Raw genomic sequence first — 15,716 nt, 5'->3', positions numbered from 1 at the left:
GAAGCATATTATTATTTTGCAGATTGTCATGGTTTATTTAAAACTTCATTTAGACAATTATTTTTTTTTCCAAAGGGATTCCCCAGCTAGTACAGTTGCTAAGCAGTGACAATGAAGAAGTAAAAGAATCTGCAGTCGTAGCTTTAGCTAATTTGACAGCAGCCAGTCCTGGTAATGCCAGGTGAGTCTATAATAATCAGATTATTAATTTAAACACTATTATGAACACAAGTGATACTTATGATAATACTTCGATTTAAAAAAAAAATGAACTCATGTTGTTCTCATCCTACAATCAGGTCTGTCTGAATTTGTTTGTAAGGCCCATTTCGGTGTTTATGAGTCATCTGGAATAGGTTGTTTTTCATGACTGCTGCAACAGTTACAGTCTCTCTGCTAACACTTGCTTTATCAGGGGATGGTATGAAGCACATGTAATAGAAGCAGAGATATAAATCATGATTTGAAGAGAGCACATGAGGAAAATATGTTTCATAATATAAGTCATTTGATGTTGGATATTTTTTGAAAATCCCAAATCAGTAAGCTGTTCTTTAAAATTTCATTTTTCATGCAAATTTTTAAACTATTTAAGCCCATTTTTGATTGTGATAAATATCAAATATTCTGAGTAATATCAGCACTGCCCTCCTCTTTCTCTTTTTTATTATTTTGCAGGTAATAGAGATACTCATAATACATTCCCTAAAAACAAACAATTAGCATAACTTTGGTATCCAAAATAGTTAACAAAGGGAGGTTATTTGGCCATAACTGTATCAACTAAATTCTGCTGTCAGTTGCAGAGTTCTGTTATCTCAACTCTATTAAAAGTTCCATTCAGGGAAAAGAAACAGAGCAGTCTGACGTATAGGAGCAATCACACATAACTAACAAACCATAAAATAAAATTCCTTAAAAGTTTCCTGGAATATTCTCAAGGAAGTTGTAATCCATTCGCAGGCATTCTTTGAAGTGAAAAAAAAGTAAAATAACTCACCAAATAAATTATTTGTTTCAATGTATTGATTCAGCTCTAATAGTCACCAGTATTCACTTAATGTTACCAGATGGAGCCATAATTTGACACAAGAGAATAATATTCTGTTCTCAGATTCACATAGTAGATTTTTTGTCTGATATTCTGCTCTCCTCATGTGCATGACTTTCCAGTTGGTGTCAGTGGGAGTTATACACACATAAAAAGAGAACAGTGCTGGAGTCCAGGGGTCAAACTTTCAGCTCAGCTACAGCTGGTTTTTGTAGTGCAGCCCTTGGAGGCTTCACGTTGTGCAAAGGGAATTTCTGGAGAGTTTTGAGCTGGGGCAGCAGCTTATGCCAACTTCTTCAGTTCCTTTTGCCAAGGAGTTGGTGAGGACGCTGTTTAGCTCAACTGCTAGAACAATTCCGAGACCTCAGGCAGGGAAATATCTGTCTCTGTCCCTCTGAATTATAATGGAGGCTGCATTTCTTTCTTGCTGGGCTAAGAGTTCAGGAAATTGTAAGGGTAGCTTACATACGCTTCTCCCTCCTTGCAAGGCTGCTTGAAGTACAATATGGATGTACCAGATAATCTAATCACAGGTCTTCTGTGAAGATCAGGAAGCAATAATTTACGTTAAATATGTATATTGGATGAATGCCATGTGACTATGTAATTACTTCAAAGCTTCATTTCTAAATCAAAACCATTACTAAGTAATAGATGAGCCCAAGTGTGACTCGGAACTATAAATTAATATATGGAGTTGAACCCTCAGCTGCTACAAATTGGTGTGTTTCCAGCTCGCTAGCTGAGTGTCTGGCCCATATTTATTTTATATTCGCATAATTGAGAAAAAAATAGTTTGGAGAAAATGCATTCCAGATTGAGTTACCATAATCATATTTAATTTTGGAAGATTTTCTCTGTGTGTCTTGTAAACTATTGAAAATAAGTGTGTATATAATGAAGATGCTGATATATGTTTATAATGATATGACTTCTCTGTGTAATTATGTTGACAATATTCGAGTCCCAAATGGGACAAATGAAAGTTGAACCGTTTTATTGGTTATGTATTAGATTCTAGTTATAAGCTGTTCCAGAATATTAAACCATAAAGCTAGTAATAGTATACAAACCTTAAGTGACAAAAACAGCAAAATGGCCACATTAAAGGGGAAAGACTAGAGTTGCTACAAATATGTTTTCACTATCTACTGGCCAGCCAGAGCACAAAGCTAGAGCTGCTTGGGCTCAAATACCTGCACCCTGCCGTGTCCGTGTGGAGGATTTTTGCATGAATTGTATTGATTGAAGTATGTATAGCTTGCCCTTCACTATGGACTGTATATTACAGAATGCAAAGAAAGGGCAAGATATTGCACATTTGCTGGAGGTTCTTGTTCTTATCAGGGATATTTGATCAAGAAATATTGCTTGACATTAAAAAAACATACAATTCAAAACATAGTGTGCCATTAAGGCTCCCGCAATAGCTCGCTCAGAGGGAGAAAGTCTCCCAGTGATTTATAACAGGGAACAGCGCAGGCAATGGGCAGTGCTGCCCCCACTAACGTGTGTTAACCTGGACCTGGAGGGACTTCCCCCAGCAGGGACAGGCCGGGCCGTCCCCACGCCGGCCAGCTGAGGAAGGGGTCGGTAACGGGAGGTTTTGGCTCTGTGTCCGCCAGGAACCGGGCACAGACCGGCCTCTCCTTTCACACGGGTTCCAGGCAACCTCTACTCGGCAAAAATCAACCCATCAATCAGTCAAACACTTTGGACTCTGCAGGATTGTGACCCAATGTCTTAAGCCTAAGGACGCATGACCCCAGTGCTCTCTGAGTTTCCTTCGTGGCTCACTGTGAAACACAGATTTGCCATCTCATCTCTGCCAGAATGCATAAAAATTATTGTAAATAACCTTAGAGAAATTCCGGCTTTTAAGTATGTGCTGCATATCTGAATTTGTGTGATGCTTTCTTTGGTAACACAATGCTTTCCATTCACAGAAACAGAGTAGTGTAGGAAGAATATAGGCGACAAATGCCTCATTAGTTTTAAGATTCATACTCTTAAATAACACTTTTATCAGAATTTTATCATAATGTTAGCATTTTACTGGTGGTCTATGCTGAAGATAAAGTCAGTGTACACAAGGAAATAATCAGGCTAAGTAAAAATAAAATTGCAAATTACGCTGCTGTTTAGAATCCCATGTACTTATTCTAACACGTTTTGATTGTAAGGAAATGATTTTGTGATGTTACTTTGAGAATCTATAGCTCTAAAGCTCTTCTTTATGTATGTGTCAGAATTTGTTTCCATGTGTTGACTGCAGGGAAAAGGGGAATTATGTTCAACTGAGAATTTGTGTCCACATAGTGTTTTTTTAATCCACAAGACTAATTTGTCTTATTGAAAACTGTATATAGTTATTTGGACAGCAGCATGCCATTTTAAGGAGTGTGTGAAATCTGCCTTCTTTTGATGTGTCCAAGCATCAGGAAATGCAAGCACAATCACTTCAGTCATATGTATTATGCACAAATTGAAAAATTATGCACAAATAGAGAAACAGCAGTGCCATCTATTGGACAGAAAAATAAATTATTCTATGCTATAAAGTTAGCTACAGAACAATCGTGCTTTGCTCTTTGCTTCTATTTTGCTTTTTAAAGTATAAACAGTTATTTTTGCCTTTTATGTATGTAGGGCAAGTTAATAATGCTAAATATAATTATAAAATGGTATTAATTAGAAGTAATGTACAGAAATAAGAGCTCAAATGTAAAAGCTGGTCAGGCATTAGCTGATCTGGCCAGTTCTTCAGTATTGTATTAGCATGAATGCCGTTTCTAATAACTGTCTTCATAAATCTGGCAATGTATGAATTCCTTGCATCTGTGGGAGTTACCACTAATGAAAAACATGTGCTCTGTAATTTAGAGCTTTGTCCTGGACATGAAGACCCTCTATACTGCTTGTCATGAATTGTTTATTTTAAATACAAAATTTGTAGCATGCAGATAGAGTTTGGTCTGGGGAAAGCAGAAAGGGGTGGTTTTGTTCAGCTGTCCCAGGGACCACAGGGAGTTGTGGTACCTGATGATCTGGGCAGAATTCTTTTCCTGGGAGTTATAGTTAGTGTCATTTTTCTTATTTGTAAGTAACATATCAGAATTCAGGATAGTACAATATCATCCCCCAAAAGCATGAAGTTAAAAAGCTTGATGGTGTATGATTTTCTAAATTTTGAACTCTTCACAGGATTCAGTGTACCTAGGCACACCAGCAAAATTATGTCTGTGTAGGTAGTCCTAGGCATCACAGCAGCACCTGAAAGGGTGTTTGAGTCTGCTCCTGTGTATAAAGATTTGCAAGATTTGGACTCTGGAGGCTTGAAACTCATTGCTTATGGACAGTGCCCAGCAAAGAGAAAGCAAGTTGTTCCCTTGGCTTCCGTGAGCGCCGCATCTGCTCCAAACTGGAATCTGTGCACTGCTCTGTTGACTCAGAATACATCCTTGGTCTGTCCTGTGTGAATATCGCTCACCATTAGGGAGAGTCTCCTTCACAAAAGGGGGTTTTCACCACCTGATAGCAATTCGTGTTATCTTTATGGAGGGTTCTGCTGTCAAGGAATAAATTTTAAAAAACATCCTGTTCTCTTACATTTTGGATTTTGTTACTAGTCAGTAGTGGCCTGCCCTTACGATTAGTAACAGATAAAATGAGGTCAGTTTTACTTCAATGTTTCATTAAAGTGACATTATCTGTCAGAAACAGGAAAACTTAAGCATAGCTCTTCACTTGCAAGACTTAGGTGGAATCTAATTCATATGAGTATCGATGTTGAAGAGTCGGTGCTATATAAGATACTAACAGGAACATATATGAGCCTATGTGAAAATAAACACAAAAATGTCTAGTATGTGAGTGCTAAATTTTAAAACAGAAATAGTAGTAATTTGTAGTATGGATTTTCTTTTCTTTTCTGATTTAATAGTTCCTCTTTTTAACGGAAGTTTCTATTCCTGAAGAGGGGAACTAAGGGCGGAATTCCACTACCAATATTGTATAAAGGTAATGTGTCTTAATACTGACCCCTAGTGACAGAATTAATTATATTTTTGAGCTACGGTGCAAGGTAAGGGGATTTGGTTGTTTTTTCGTGGTTTGTGTTGTTATTTTTTACATCAGCACCTGTTCTGCACAGTCCTTACAAATACAAAGAGCTAATTAATAGGTTCCTCTTTTGACTTTCACTTACTGTGCATCTGTAGTGCCATAGATGCTTTCCAAAGAGAAAAGGCAACGTGCTCGTTTCTCAAGAGACACAACACAAGCTTTTAACACCATGCTAGTAGTTTATGGTTTACATTTTATTTGTTTTTCTTTGTACAAGAAAGCTATAAAAACAGGCACAGTGAACAGTCAGTTACATAATGCCTTCCATTAAAAACTGCAAAAAGTGTTACAATAAATTTCTCCCTTCAAAAATGGCAGAAAAACTGAATCAAGGTCTGACGTTCTGATGTTGTTTAGAAAAGGGTCAGCACTATGACTTTAACATCACATCAGATATCTGACAGACAATTTATGGATAGTTTACTAAATCATCCTCTGCTGACAGGTACAAAACATTTTGTTGAACCAGTTGCTGTTTTTCTGTCCTTGGTTTGTGAAGGTATGGCTACGTGGAAGAGCACTTCTCTCGGTCACTCTAAATGCAGTTTGCTGCCAGTACAGACCTTCTTTTATACACATAAAAAACCCTATGCAATTTTATGTTTTTTTGTTGTTGTTTTTGTTTTTTGTTTCTAACTGTGATGCCTATCAAGAGATATAATGAAGAAAAAGAGCAATATTATGTATTCATCCCTATCTATTTAATGCAAATCTCATGTCACAGTATTTTAAGGTGTGTGAGGACCAAACTGTATACAAAACAGTTTTAGACAGAAAATAGAATACTTCCAAATTGTGACAATGTTAACTGTATGGAAAAAATAACAAAATCTTTTGGATTGCTGCACCCTCAAAGTCTTGCAGTATGTGGTCACTGTTTTTCTTAGCTGTGGAAGTTTGGAATTTCATTCAGAGAATGTGTGTTGTCACTGGTAATTTCCCAGGGTGGATTTTTGTGGGATCAGATGAGACCTTTCTTCTCTTGGATGGCAACTGGGAATAAGATAAGCCTGGGAAAGAAAGCTGTGTTTTACACAGTGGTGCAAGTACCCTGATTTCTCTTGACTGTGTCCCCTATGATGACGTTCGGTGCTAAGCACTGCGGTGAATTATAGCAACAGTTATTTTACATTTCAGGAAAATTCATGAAAAAAATAGTGCTGTTTTTGCATGTATGTCTCATTTGCAATGTTTCTGTAATGAATATAATTAAATACGTGTTATTTAAGCATACCATTTCACTTATTTTACTATAGTATAAGTCAGGTATTCTGTGTATATATAAGGAAATGGCAGATTTATGGTTGTTTCTTACAAGCTCAATTGTGTGCTGCTGTGAATCTAATCTGTGCACTGACAGGTTAGACACATTGACCTGCATATGTTATCTAATTAGAGGCTGTCGTATGCACAAGGGGATAAAATTACGTTTGAAAGAACTTTAAACCTTTAAACTTGCAACCTCCATAACATTATCTTGATGTAGAATTTTCTGTGGACTTCTTTAGAGATTTTATTTGATTTTTGAGATTTGATTTTGATTTTTAAGGGATAATTTTATCCCGTTTAAGGGTAAAAAAAGATATCTTCTTTTAAGGGATAAAACTATCTAACAGTTTCACCACTGTGAATCATTGTATGAACCTGAATATTCAGCAGGGCAAAAGAGATTGCTGCCAGCAGAGATAAGTTAACGGTTGTCTGGAAAAGGCTCATCCGAAAGTGAAAGATCGGATTCAGCTTCAGAGCATGAGGAGTATTTGCAGAGAGACAGGCTTGGGACAACTGAGTTGTCCTTCCTCACCTGGTATTTCCAAAGCAGAAGTGGAACTGCTGGAGAAATCCCTGTGTTCAGCAGAGCTGTTGCAAGGACCTCACATTGGCTCTTTCCTTCCTTTGGTCAGACCTCCACAAAAGCGGCTCCAGCAGCGTCCAAATGTTCTCCATTATTTTCCTCTCTCTTAACAATGTGGATTCCAGACGCTCAAGGTTTGTGCTGGATTATTGATTTTTTGCATGCATTATTTTTTTGGATCAGCGGGAAGGAGAAAGGGGGTAGTGTCTTTCTCATGAGCTTATTTTAGGTGAGACTAAATAGGATTTTGAGGAGTAAAAAGACTTTCTTGATGACTTTCAAGCCTATCTGTTGACAGTGAAAATGTCAGAAATTCTTCATAGAGGTTGTAAAGAGACTTGGAGATCATGAATGGATAGTTCGTTTCCAATGCCCCTGCAATATTTTAAATTAGGTAAACTACAGTATTATAACTGATATCTTTGTAAACTCTCAGATAAATTTAATGACATTCAGAAACATCACTGAATCCATAAAGGAGAGTCAACCGTTACAGTTTCTGTCAATCCAGATAGTTTAACGTTTGATTGCTTTTAGACCATGAGATTTACTGAATTTTGGGTTTTCTGGTGTTTTAAGAGGGTACTTTCTTTTAAAAAATAGGAGTTATTGAAATAAAGAATGAAATGGTTTGTTGATATAATCAAGTTTTTTTCCTGTAGCACAAAGGATCCCCAAATTATAGATCAGAGTCCCTTGTGCCAGATTCTGTTACTCAAAATAATCGAATTAACATTAATTTCCATTGCATAGTGAACAAAACGGAAATAATGTGAGTCATTAATTAAAATATAAGTGGTAATGTACAACAGTCAGTTGCATTTGAAAGTAATGAAATCTCAAAGTGAAATTTTTGGTAAATGGAGAAGACATTTATTGAATGTGATTATTCTGATGGTATAACAAGGTAAATGGAAAAATAACAAACTAATACATTTAAGGGATAAAAAGGAATGTACTTCTCGAGGTTTCCAAGCTTCAGGTTATGATGTTCTTGTTTTGGTTTTTGAAGTTGCATTGCAGTAAGAAATTATGTAATAGAGCAGGATCAGAAGTGCCTTGTGTGAAAATGAAGTCATACGATTTAACACAGCTAAAGCTTGATTTTAAAAAAGTGTGTGTAATTAGATGCATAATTCTTATGCATAATTTACATGCAATTATGTATGAAAATGAGGTATGCACATGCATAAACTGCTAGCTAAGCACCTCACACACAATCACAGTAATTTTCACACAAATTAAACATGCAGTTGCAAATACATTTGGAAAATGAAGTCCATAAGGAGTCCAGTGGTCTTTGTGAGGAGGTAGAATTTAATTTTTTTTTCAGGGAAGAAATTGTGTTAAAACCTTCTCAAGGAGAAAAAGAAAGTAAACGGCATAGAATAGGATCGAAATAGCTTTTAATATAAATCAGTTTACGTTCAGTAGTGCTGGAGGGTGCACAAAAGAACATGCTTGATCGTTCATATGAAGTGTCACTCTTTCAAGTGTTAATTAAGCAGAGTTCAGCGTAAACAGTGGCGTGAAGCTGGGCCACTCCTCTCCCCCTCTGACCTCTCCTCCATGTGAGGTTGCTTCTGCTTAGCTTAGACAGGTTAAAGGGGTTTTTGAGGAGCAGTCTCAATGGTTTCTATCAGATCTTTAGAAGAGTGATACTTGCTTTCTCCACTATGCTGAAACCTCCCTTTCAGGGGAAAAAAAAAAAAAAAAAAAAAACACTAACTGGACCATTTCCTATGTAGTACCTAAAAAAGTAAATAATTCATTATGTGTCTTGCCAAGGCTTAGAGGCTTTGTCAAGGACCAGGGCTGTTTAGCTTGATGTCATGCCAGCAGAAACGTGCTTTTTGCTCCAGAAGGCTTACAGCCCTACTAAAAGGAGGTTCTGTCTGACTTTTACTGATGAAAGTTTTCACAGTACTTTCCACCTTTGTTTGGGCATCCCTATTGCACCCTCAGAAATTAATCAAATATTCAGTTAGGTGAAATGCATATGCATCTTCACCTTAGACACTTAAAAATGTTATTCTTATGACACATTTGGTAATAGTTTTATTGTCAGTTTTGAATATTTCTTTTGCTATGGACGAAGAAAGCGTTTGTTTTCACTAATGTTCAACATGGATTCTTTGAGTCTTGAGCAATCATTTAGAGAATTTTCAGGTAAATATCTTAACAACTTCTAAGTTAAAATGCATGTTTAAAATTAAACCCTTAAAAATAAATATTTCATATCAGACCATTTAATGCTTGCTTTTCCAGTGACACATGATAAAAATATTTTAGGTGTTCTTGAATTACAGGGATTTGAAAAATATTTTAGGTGTTCTTGAATTACAGGCATTTGAAGCAATTCAAATGTGACCAGAATTGTACTGTTTCACTAAAAGGAATAGTTAAGGTCATTAGGCTGCCTTAACTATGTCCATCTATGTTGTTAGATATTTGAATTGTTTTAACTTTAATTTGAATTCTGGGTTTCCTGATTGTGTCAACCTCCATTTTTCAAAGTAACATAGTGATGTTTTGCATATGCAGCATCCTCCTTATTCTTTGTCTTCTTTCCTTTTTCCTAGTCATTTCTTTCCATGATTAGGGAACATGATGTGTTTTGGAACGGCACACAACATGAAGGAAAAAAAAAAGCTGTGGATTTATATAGTTCACTCCTTTTACTTGCTGGGAGCACTAATGAAGTGCATCATACCCATAGGTGGTGTCAGTGCTGGTAAAAGCCTCCGCCTTCGACTTCTATTTCCTTGTACCCTACACAGTGACTATGCAGTTGCATAGCTCCGTACAAGATTGGAGGGGACAAAACCTCTATACTTAGCTCTTAATGCTGGATATTCTAACACCTTAATATCTTGCGTGAATTTCTTCTTTTAACTTTCTTTTGTGACACTACCGTGTGTTTGTAGCAGCTGGAGCTCTGTGGCCCATGGAGGCTGCGGGATGGGAATGGGCTGAACTGATGGGAATGGATTGCCCTTTTTCTCTCATAACCATTTCCGTATGTATTTCTGTTAGTAGGATGCAGTCTTGCCCTTAGGTGTTCTAGCCCCTCATAAATCTGATCCTCCAATATATTGATTACCTTCAACTGTCATTACTTTCTATTGTGACTTTTAACATGAATTCTTCTAGGCTTGAGATCCATTGTGTTGCTTGATGAAGCTATAGAAAGGAAACCATGATTCAATATGATTTTGCACTAAAGTAGGAAACAGGATTAAAATAAATATGTATGATCTTCTAAATCAGTGGTTCTCAACCCTTTTGAAGCTAAGTGGCACTTGAGAAAATTGGCTGTGCTCCGTTCCTCACTGAGGTCAGCGCTGAACATAAGGAGCTAGAACCTTGTTCTTTTGTTATGCATTTGTATACTTGCTGGGTTTGATGCAAATTATAGTAAATCTGCTTATAATATAATTGGCTACATCTTTCAATTCTGTGTATCCTTCCAGAATCAGTCTATTGAGAGCTAAATATTTATAAGGATTGCCTAAGGGGGCCTACATGTGTAGCATAGCAGTAAGTTCAGCCTTTGCAGAGGTGCTGGATATGCTACATGTGAGGTACAGTGGCGCAATTCATGGGTGCGGGTCTGTTGCATAAATCCTGGAAGAACTGGAATTCATCCGTATATCCACTGTATAGGAAAAAATGTCTCCTCCTCTCCCTGTCCCTGTGCCTCTTCCTCTCCCTCTTTTTCTCCCTCTCCTTCTCTGTCTCTTTCTCTCCCTCTTCCTCTCCGTCTCATCTCTCCCCTCCTCTTCCTTTTCCTCTTCCTTTTCCTCTTCCTTTTCCTCTTCCTCTTCCTTTTCCTCTTCCTTTTCTTCTTCCTTTTCCTTTTCCTTTTCCTCTTCCTCTTCCTTTTCCTTCCTTCCCCCTGTGTACATACTGTGTAATAGTGTAAATCTCCTGCCGTATGGACATGGCCGTGTGCAGGTATGGTGAGTCTCTCCCACACTTCTCCAGGAGGTACATCGTATCCTTGTTACATATGTGCTGCGAATCTGATGTTTTCCTGAAAACCTGTGCTACAGATGCTGCGTAGCTGATCCTTACATGCGCTATCAACGTGTCCGGGATATCTTTATACACAGCAGCCTGCACACAGCCTTTCTGGAGTTATGTCTGGTTTAAATTCTCGTGGGAGTGGGAGGGGGGACAGTATGAGGCAGAGAACTCATAAATACAGTGGCCTTGCACACAAAAGTTACATTTTCAGCTGTTCTCCTTTATCTGGTCAAGGAGGGCAGGGGAAGGGGAGACTTAGGTAAGGGGAAATCAGGGGTGCTCTGAGTGCATTGCAGAGCATCGCCTGAAAACATGGAATTCACTAGTATTTCAAGATTATTCATTATTTTAGGTGCAGAGCAACACCAAATAACCTCACCCAAGCTAATAAACTGAATCACTTTCAGTGCACAGATTGCCTCCTGTTCCCCGATTTTCCAAACTGAGGACTGTGACCTGCCCAGCAGCCCTCATTGCACCCATGCCCCAGCACTTCACCTATGAGCTGTCGTCACCTTGTAGTTGAGGCACAGGCTGCCAACCCAGCCTCTATGATTCCTCTGTGATTCCTTCCAGGTCTGCTCCACTCTATCTGCATTTCCCCTCTCTGAAAACGTGGTTCAGAAATGCTCACACTAACTTTGCAGTAAGCTATGCACCATATTGCCCATGCGTTGTGATTTTGTCTATGGGTTGACATGTATCCTGATGCCGTGTATTGTACTTGCACCAGAGAGCAATTATAGGCATTCCTGAGGTTTCCTGCTTTTATGGATGCCTTGATAATCTTTCTTAGCATAACTCTTCCTCTCTCATGTAATACTTGTAAGCTTGTGGTTGTTTTGTAATGGTAAAAGTTACCAAAAGATTGGCTAGATTTTTTGTAACAGGCTATAAAAGTAAGATTTGCAAATCCAGATTTCTGTTATTAATGTCTTGACAGAAAGTTAACAAAACTTATAAAAACAATGCTATTCTATTGCTGAAGTGCTTAGTTACACTTGTATAGAAATGGGAGAGTTTGTTACTCCTTTGATATAGAAAATATACTAAAGTAAAGATATGAAAAAGTAATTGCAAGAAAAATTCATGTGGCCATCTGCGCTTTCCTGGTGCTAAGAATATTGCCAACTTTTGTTTAACAAACAAACAGTTGAGCCTGGTATAAAATTGCTATGAACATATAGTGAGTTGGACATATGCCTCAAATCATTTGATCAAATACTATACATAAATGCATAAGGAGTAAAACTGAATTTTTATATGTGGTGGTATATAACAATGTTGGAAACAGTAACACTGAAATGCGTGACAAGACAATGGCAAGCATACATTAGACACATTGCTTAGTGAAAAAACAGTCTTGGCAAGAAGGCAAACAAAAATATCAAAATATGGAGGACCTTATGGTATTTGAAGAATGTAAACTACATTTGTATTCCTTGCCTAGGGTAAAGAACACATGAGGAGTGGTAACCCAGATCTTTTCAGTATGTGAAAGTCAGGTTTGTTAGAGCACTGGAGAGTCCCCTCAGCAAGTCCAAGTTCTCTCTTCAGTATTTGCATCAGCCATAGTTGAGGATTTCCTGTCATTATAAGCAGTGTCACCAGAGACTTTCAAATATATTCTTTATCCCAGATATTAAATAGGAAATTGATTTTAAAGGCTCTTTTCAGCTGAATAGCAGAAGCAGAACAGCAGTGCTAGCATGGAGCTCTCACAGACTGATTCCTTCTACTGTGACTGAGATGAAGTCCCACATTACTATTAGTTTGGCAGCACATCTGATTTATTTCCAAATGTTCCCAGTAGTGCAGCTGTCCATACCTCCTGCTGTCTCCGGCCTGAAGTTACTGTTTCCTCAGCGCTACTGCTTTGGCTGTCTTATTTGTCTGCCCACCAACCCAGATGTATGAAGTGATCCTTGAACCCTCCTTTCAATGATCTTCCTTCAGTATTGTTTGAAATAGGTGGTTTGCAAGTCACCTTAGACAGGGGCACCCTAGGAGTTGGCTTGGCCCTGCTGAAGAGCCTCAGCCCAGGGCAGCAGGCTGCAATGACCACCTGGGAGCAGCAGGAATGTTTAAAGGGATCTGCTGCTGGTAGCCCCGTAGTGTGGAACTGCAGAAGCAGCCAGCGCAGAGCTGTGTGCCGCTGCGTCTGCTGTGCTTGTGCTGCCTGCATCAGCTCACGTGGAGCTGCGGCGTTAGGTTTCTGCCATCCAGGTATCCTAACACAGAAGTGTAAGGAGAGGGCACAAAGAGCAGAAGTGCGATTCTCTCTGCACTAAAATCTTCATCTGAAAAGTGTTAGAATGAATTTGAGGAAAGGTGATAAGCCTCTGCAGAGGCGTTTGACTGGAAGTATAGATGCGGAAATTTGGCTTCTTTGGAAAGATATGAGATCTAATTCACTGGTTTGAAAGAAAGAAAGAAAGAAAGAAAGAAAGAAAGAGTCGATGTCTTAAGCTAAAGAATCCAGAAGTCTGTAACTTGTTTCATCTGTTTACACTGTGTCTCTTGAGCTTCACAGCTCCCACCCCTTCATGGCATCAGAAAGGTGGGTTTTCACAGTTCAATGTTTAGTTTCACTTTCCTATTGTAATTCAGACTATATGTGTCAGCCTTGCAACTTACTGCAAGTATGCCATATTTTAAGCAATACTTTATGGACTTTCTTCTTGAAGTGTACTAGAGATGTAGTTGGTACATATAATACATTAAGGGGAAAAAAAACAGTTCTAAAATAGCAATTTTTTCCCCTTTTGTTTTACTAGTGCTGTTGCTGAAGCTGAAGGGATTGAGCCATTAATAAATACATTGAGTGCTCAGAGAGACGGAGCCGTTGCGAACGCTGCTGCAGTGCTGACCAACATGGCCATGCAGGAGCCGCTGCGCCTGAGCGCCGTCAGCCAGGGCGCGATGCGCGCGCTCGTGGGGCCCCTGCGCTCCACCAACAGCCACGTGCAGAGCACGGCGGCCTTCGCCGTAGCCGCGTTTGCTTGCGACGCCGACGCAAGAACTGAGGTAAAACTGCCTGCAAGGTTGCGGTTATTCATAGCATTTCTAAGCTCAGAAGTTTGCATTATACCTTGGTACGTTACCTTGGTTGTATTTTGCATATCTGTCTTAAATTCTGTTTGTTCTTTCATCATAGGCTTGTTTAGCTGAATTTGTCATGAAATGTTGAAAGGGTTTTCTTTAATTTTTATTTTTACTGCTGTATTTGCTTTAACTCAGTCCATCTTTTATAGCTTGCCAGTGGCTTCAGTGAGCTTCAACTGAATAGCTGCATCTAGCTAGCTAGCTGTATCTGAATCCCCATTATTTATGAGTATTAAAATGTCTTTCAACTGGGATCATCAATTGCATTTTCAACATGGGCACTTCTACCCTATTCACCTTTCTTCAGTGTTTTTTGCTGTGCATTTTCAAGGCCTGAGTGGCAATGTCTGACTGGATGTGACTGGAGTAAATAAAACTCAAAATATAATGAATCCCTTGATCAGTAGCATCTAGCAAGTTGAACTTAGATCTGTTTATCAATGGTCATGGTATTTTCATAACAAAGGATGGTGCCATCTACATTCATAGAAAATAAACTGGAGATTTCTCAAGCCTCAAGGCTATTAATTAGGACACGAATAAGGGGCACAGTCAGTCTACCTTACTCAGTGTCCTTAAAAAGTATTGCTCTGCAGGAACCCAGCTGACCAGTATTTCCTCTAGCGTTTAGGAGAGAGTACAGCATAGAAGAGAAAGAATGTTATTAAGATTGTCATACATACAGTGTAGTGCAAATTCAAGTATATTGTGATATAAATTAGTTGCTAGGAGGTAGCAGAGCACAGAGCAAGCTGCAGGATGGGTAGTTCAGGAATGAGTTTGCATGGACCATTCTAAAGCCCTCAGACTCCAGCCTCCTTGGAGTTAACAGAAGGAGAAAATCTCAACAAATGTCCGTTCTACCAGCCCAGCAGAGCTTGTCTTCAGGGCTTAAATGTTTCAAAGAAGAATTTCATGGACTGTTCATGTTGGGATTGCTGTTAGTAGCAATCACATCTCTTTTTTCTTCTTCTTTTATTTTAATAGTTAAGAAATGCAAATGGCCTGGGACCACTCATTGAATTGCTGCGTTCTAGGAATGAAGAAGTCAGAAGAAATGCCTGTTGGGCTGTTATGGTTTGTGCAAGTGACGAACCTACAGCTATTGAGCTGTGTAGGCTAGGGTGAGTAGAAACAGTATCAAGGGGAAGATTTGAATGAAAGAGCTCTTTCAATTGAATCATTATATATTTAGAGCAGAATAGCAAAATTAAGATACGCTTTTTTTTGTAAGCTGAAATTACTTTTACACCATAGTTTTTACAGATGAAGTGGTATTGGTTTTAAGTAGCAGAAGTATGAAATAAAACGTGCAAACCAGAAGGGAGAGCTCTCTGTCTGGAATTATAAAAACATATTGTTTCTGTGACTGAACTGGGTTTTACATTGAAGATAGGCATATGTCAATCAAAATTAGGGGCTGCAATGCTACAGACAATATGAAATTGAAATTAAAACTTCAATATAAATTCAACGTTCAATGAATTGTACTTGTTACATTGGGGCTGAATTTGGTTTACAAGCTTTAGTCAACTGCAAGTTAACTGTTGA

General features: G+C 38.4%; 1 protein-coding gene across 2 annotated transcripts in view; it reads left to right on the top strand.

The window, feature by feature from the left end:
• Positions 1 to 15,716, top strand: part of ARMC3 (armadillo repeat containing 3) — a 49,499-nt gene that overhangs the window by 19,504 nt on the left and 14,279 nt on the right. For both annotated transcript variants that reach the window (XM_010213865.2, XM_088534019.1), the window contains exons 9-11: positions 76 to 181; positions 13,838 to 14,087; positions 15,153 to 15,289. In XM_010213865.2, the coding sequence (XP_010212167.2) occupies positions 76 to 181; positions 13,838 to 14,087; positions 15,153 to 15,289 (493 nt within the window). The remainder of the gene's footprint in view (positions 1 to 75; positions 182 to 13,837; positions 14,088 to 15,152; positions 15,290 to 15,716) is intronic.

This window comes from Tinamus guttatus, unplaced genomic scaffold, assembly GCF_059628265.1.
Source record: "Tinamus guttatus ecotype Peru unplaced genomic scaffold, ASM5962826v1 Tinamus_guttatus_pri_ptg000530l, whole genome shotgun sequence".
Classification (NCBI taxonomy): Eukaryota; Metazoa; Chordata; class Aves; order Tinamiformes; family Tinamidae; genus Tinamus; species Tinamus guttatus.
Note: the sequence above shows the minus strand (reverse complement) of the source record. Positions and strands in the feature narration are given on the sequence as shown.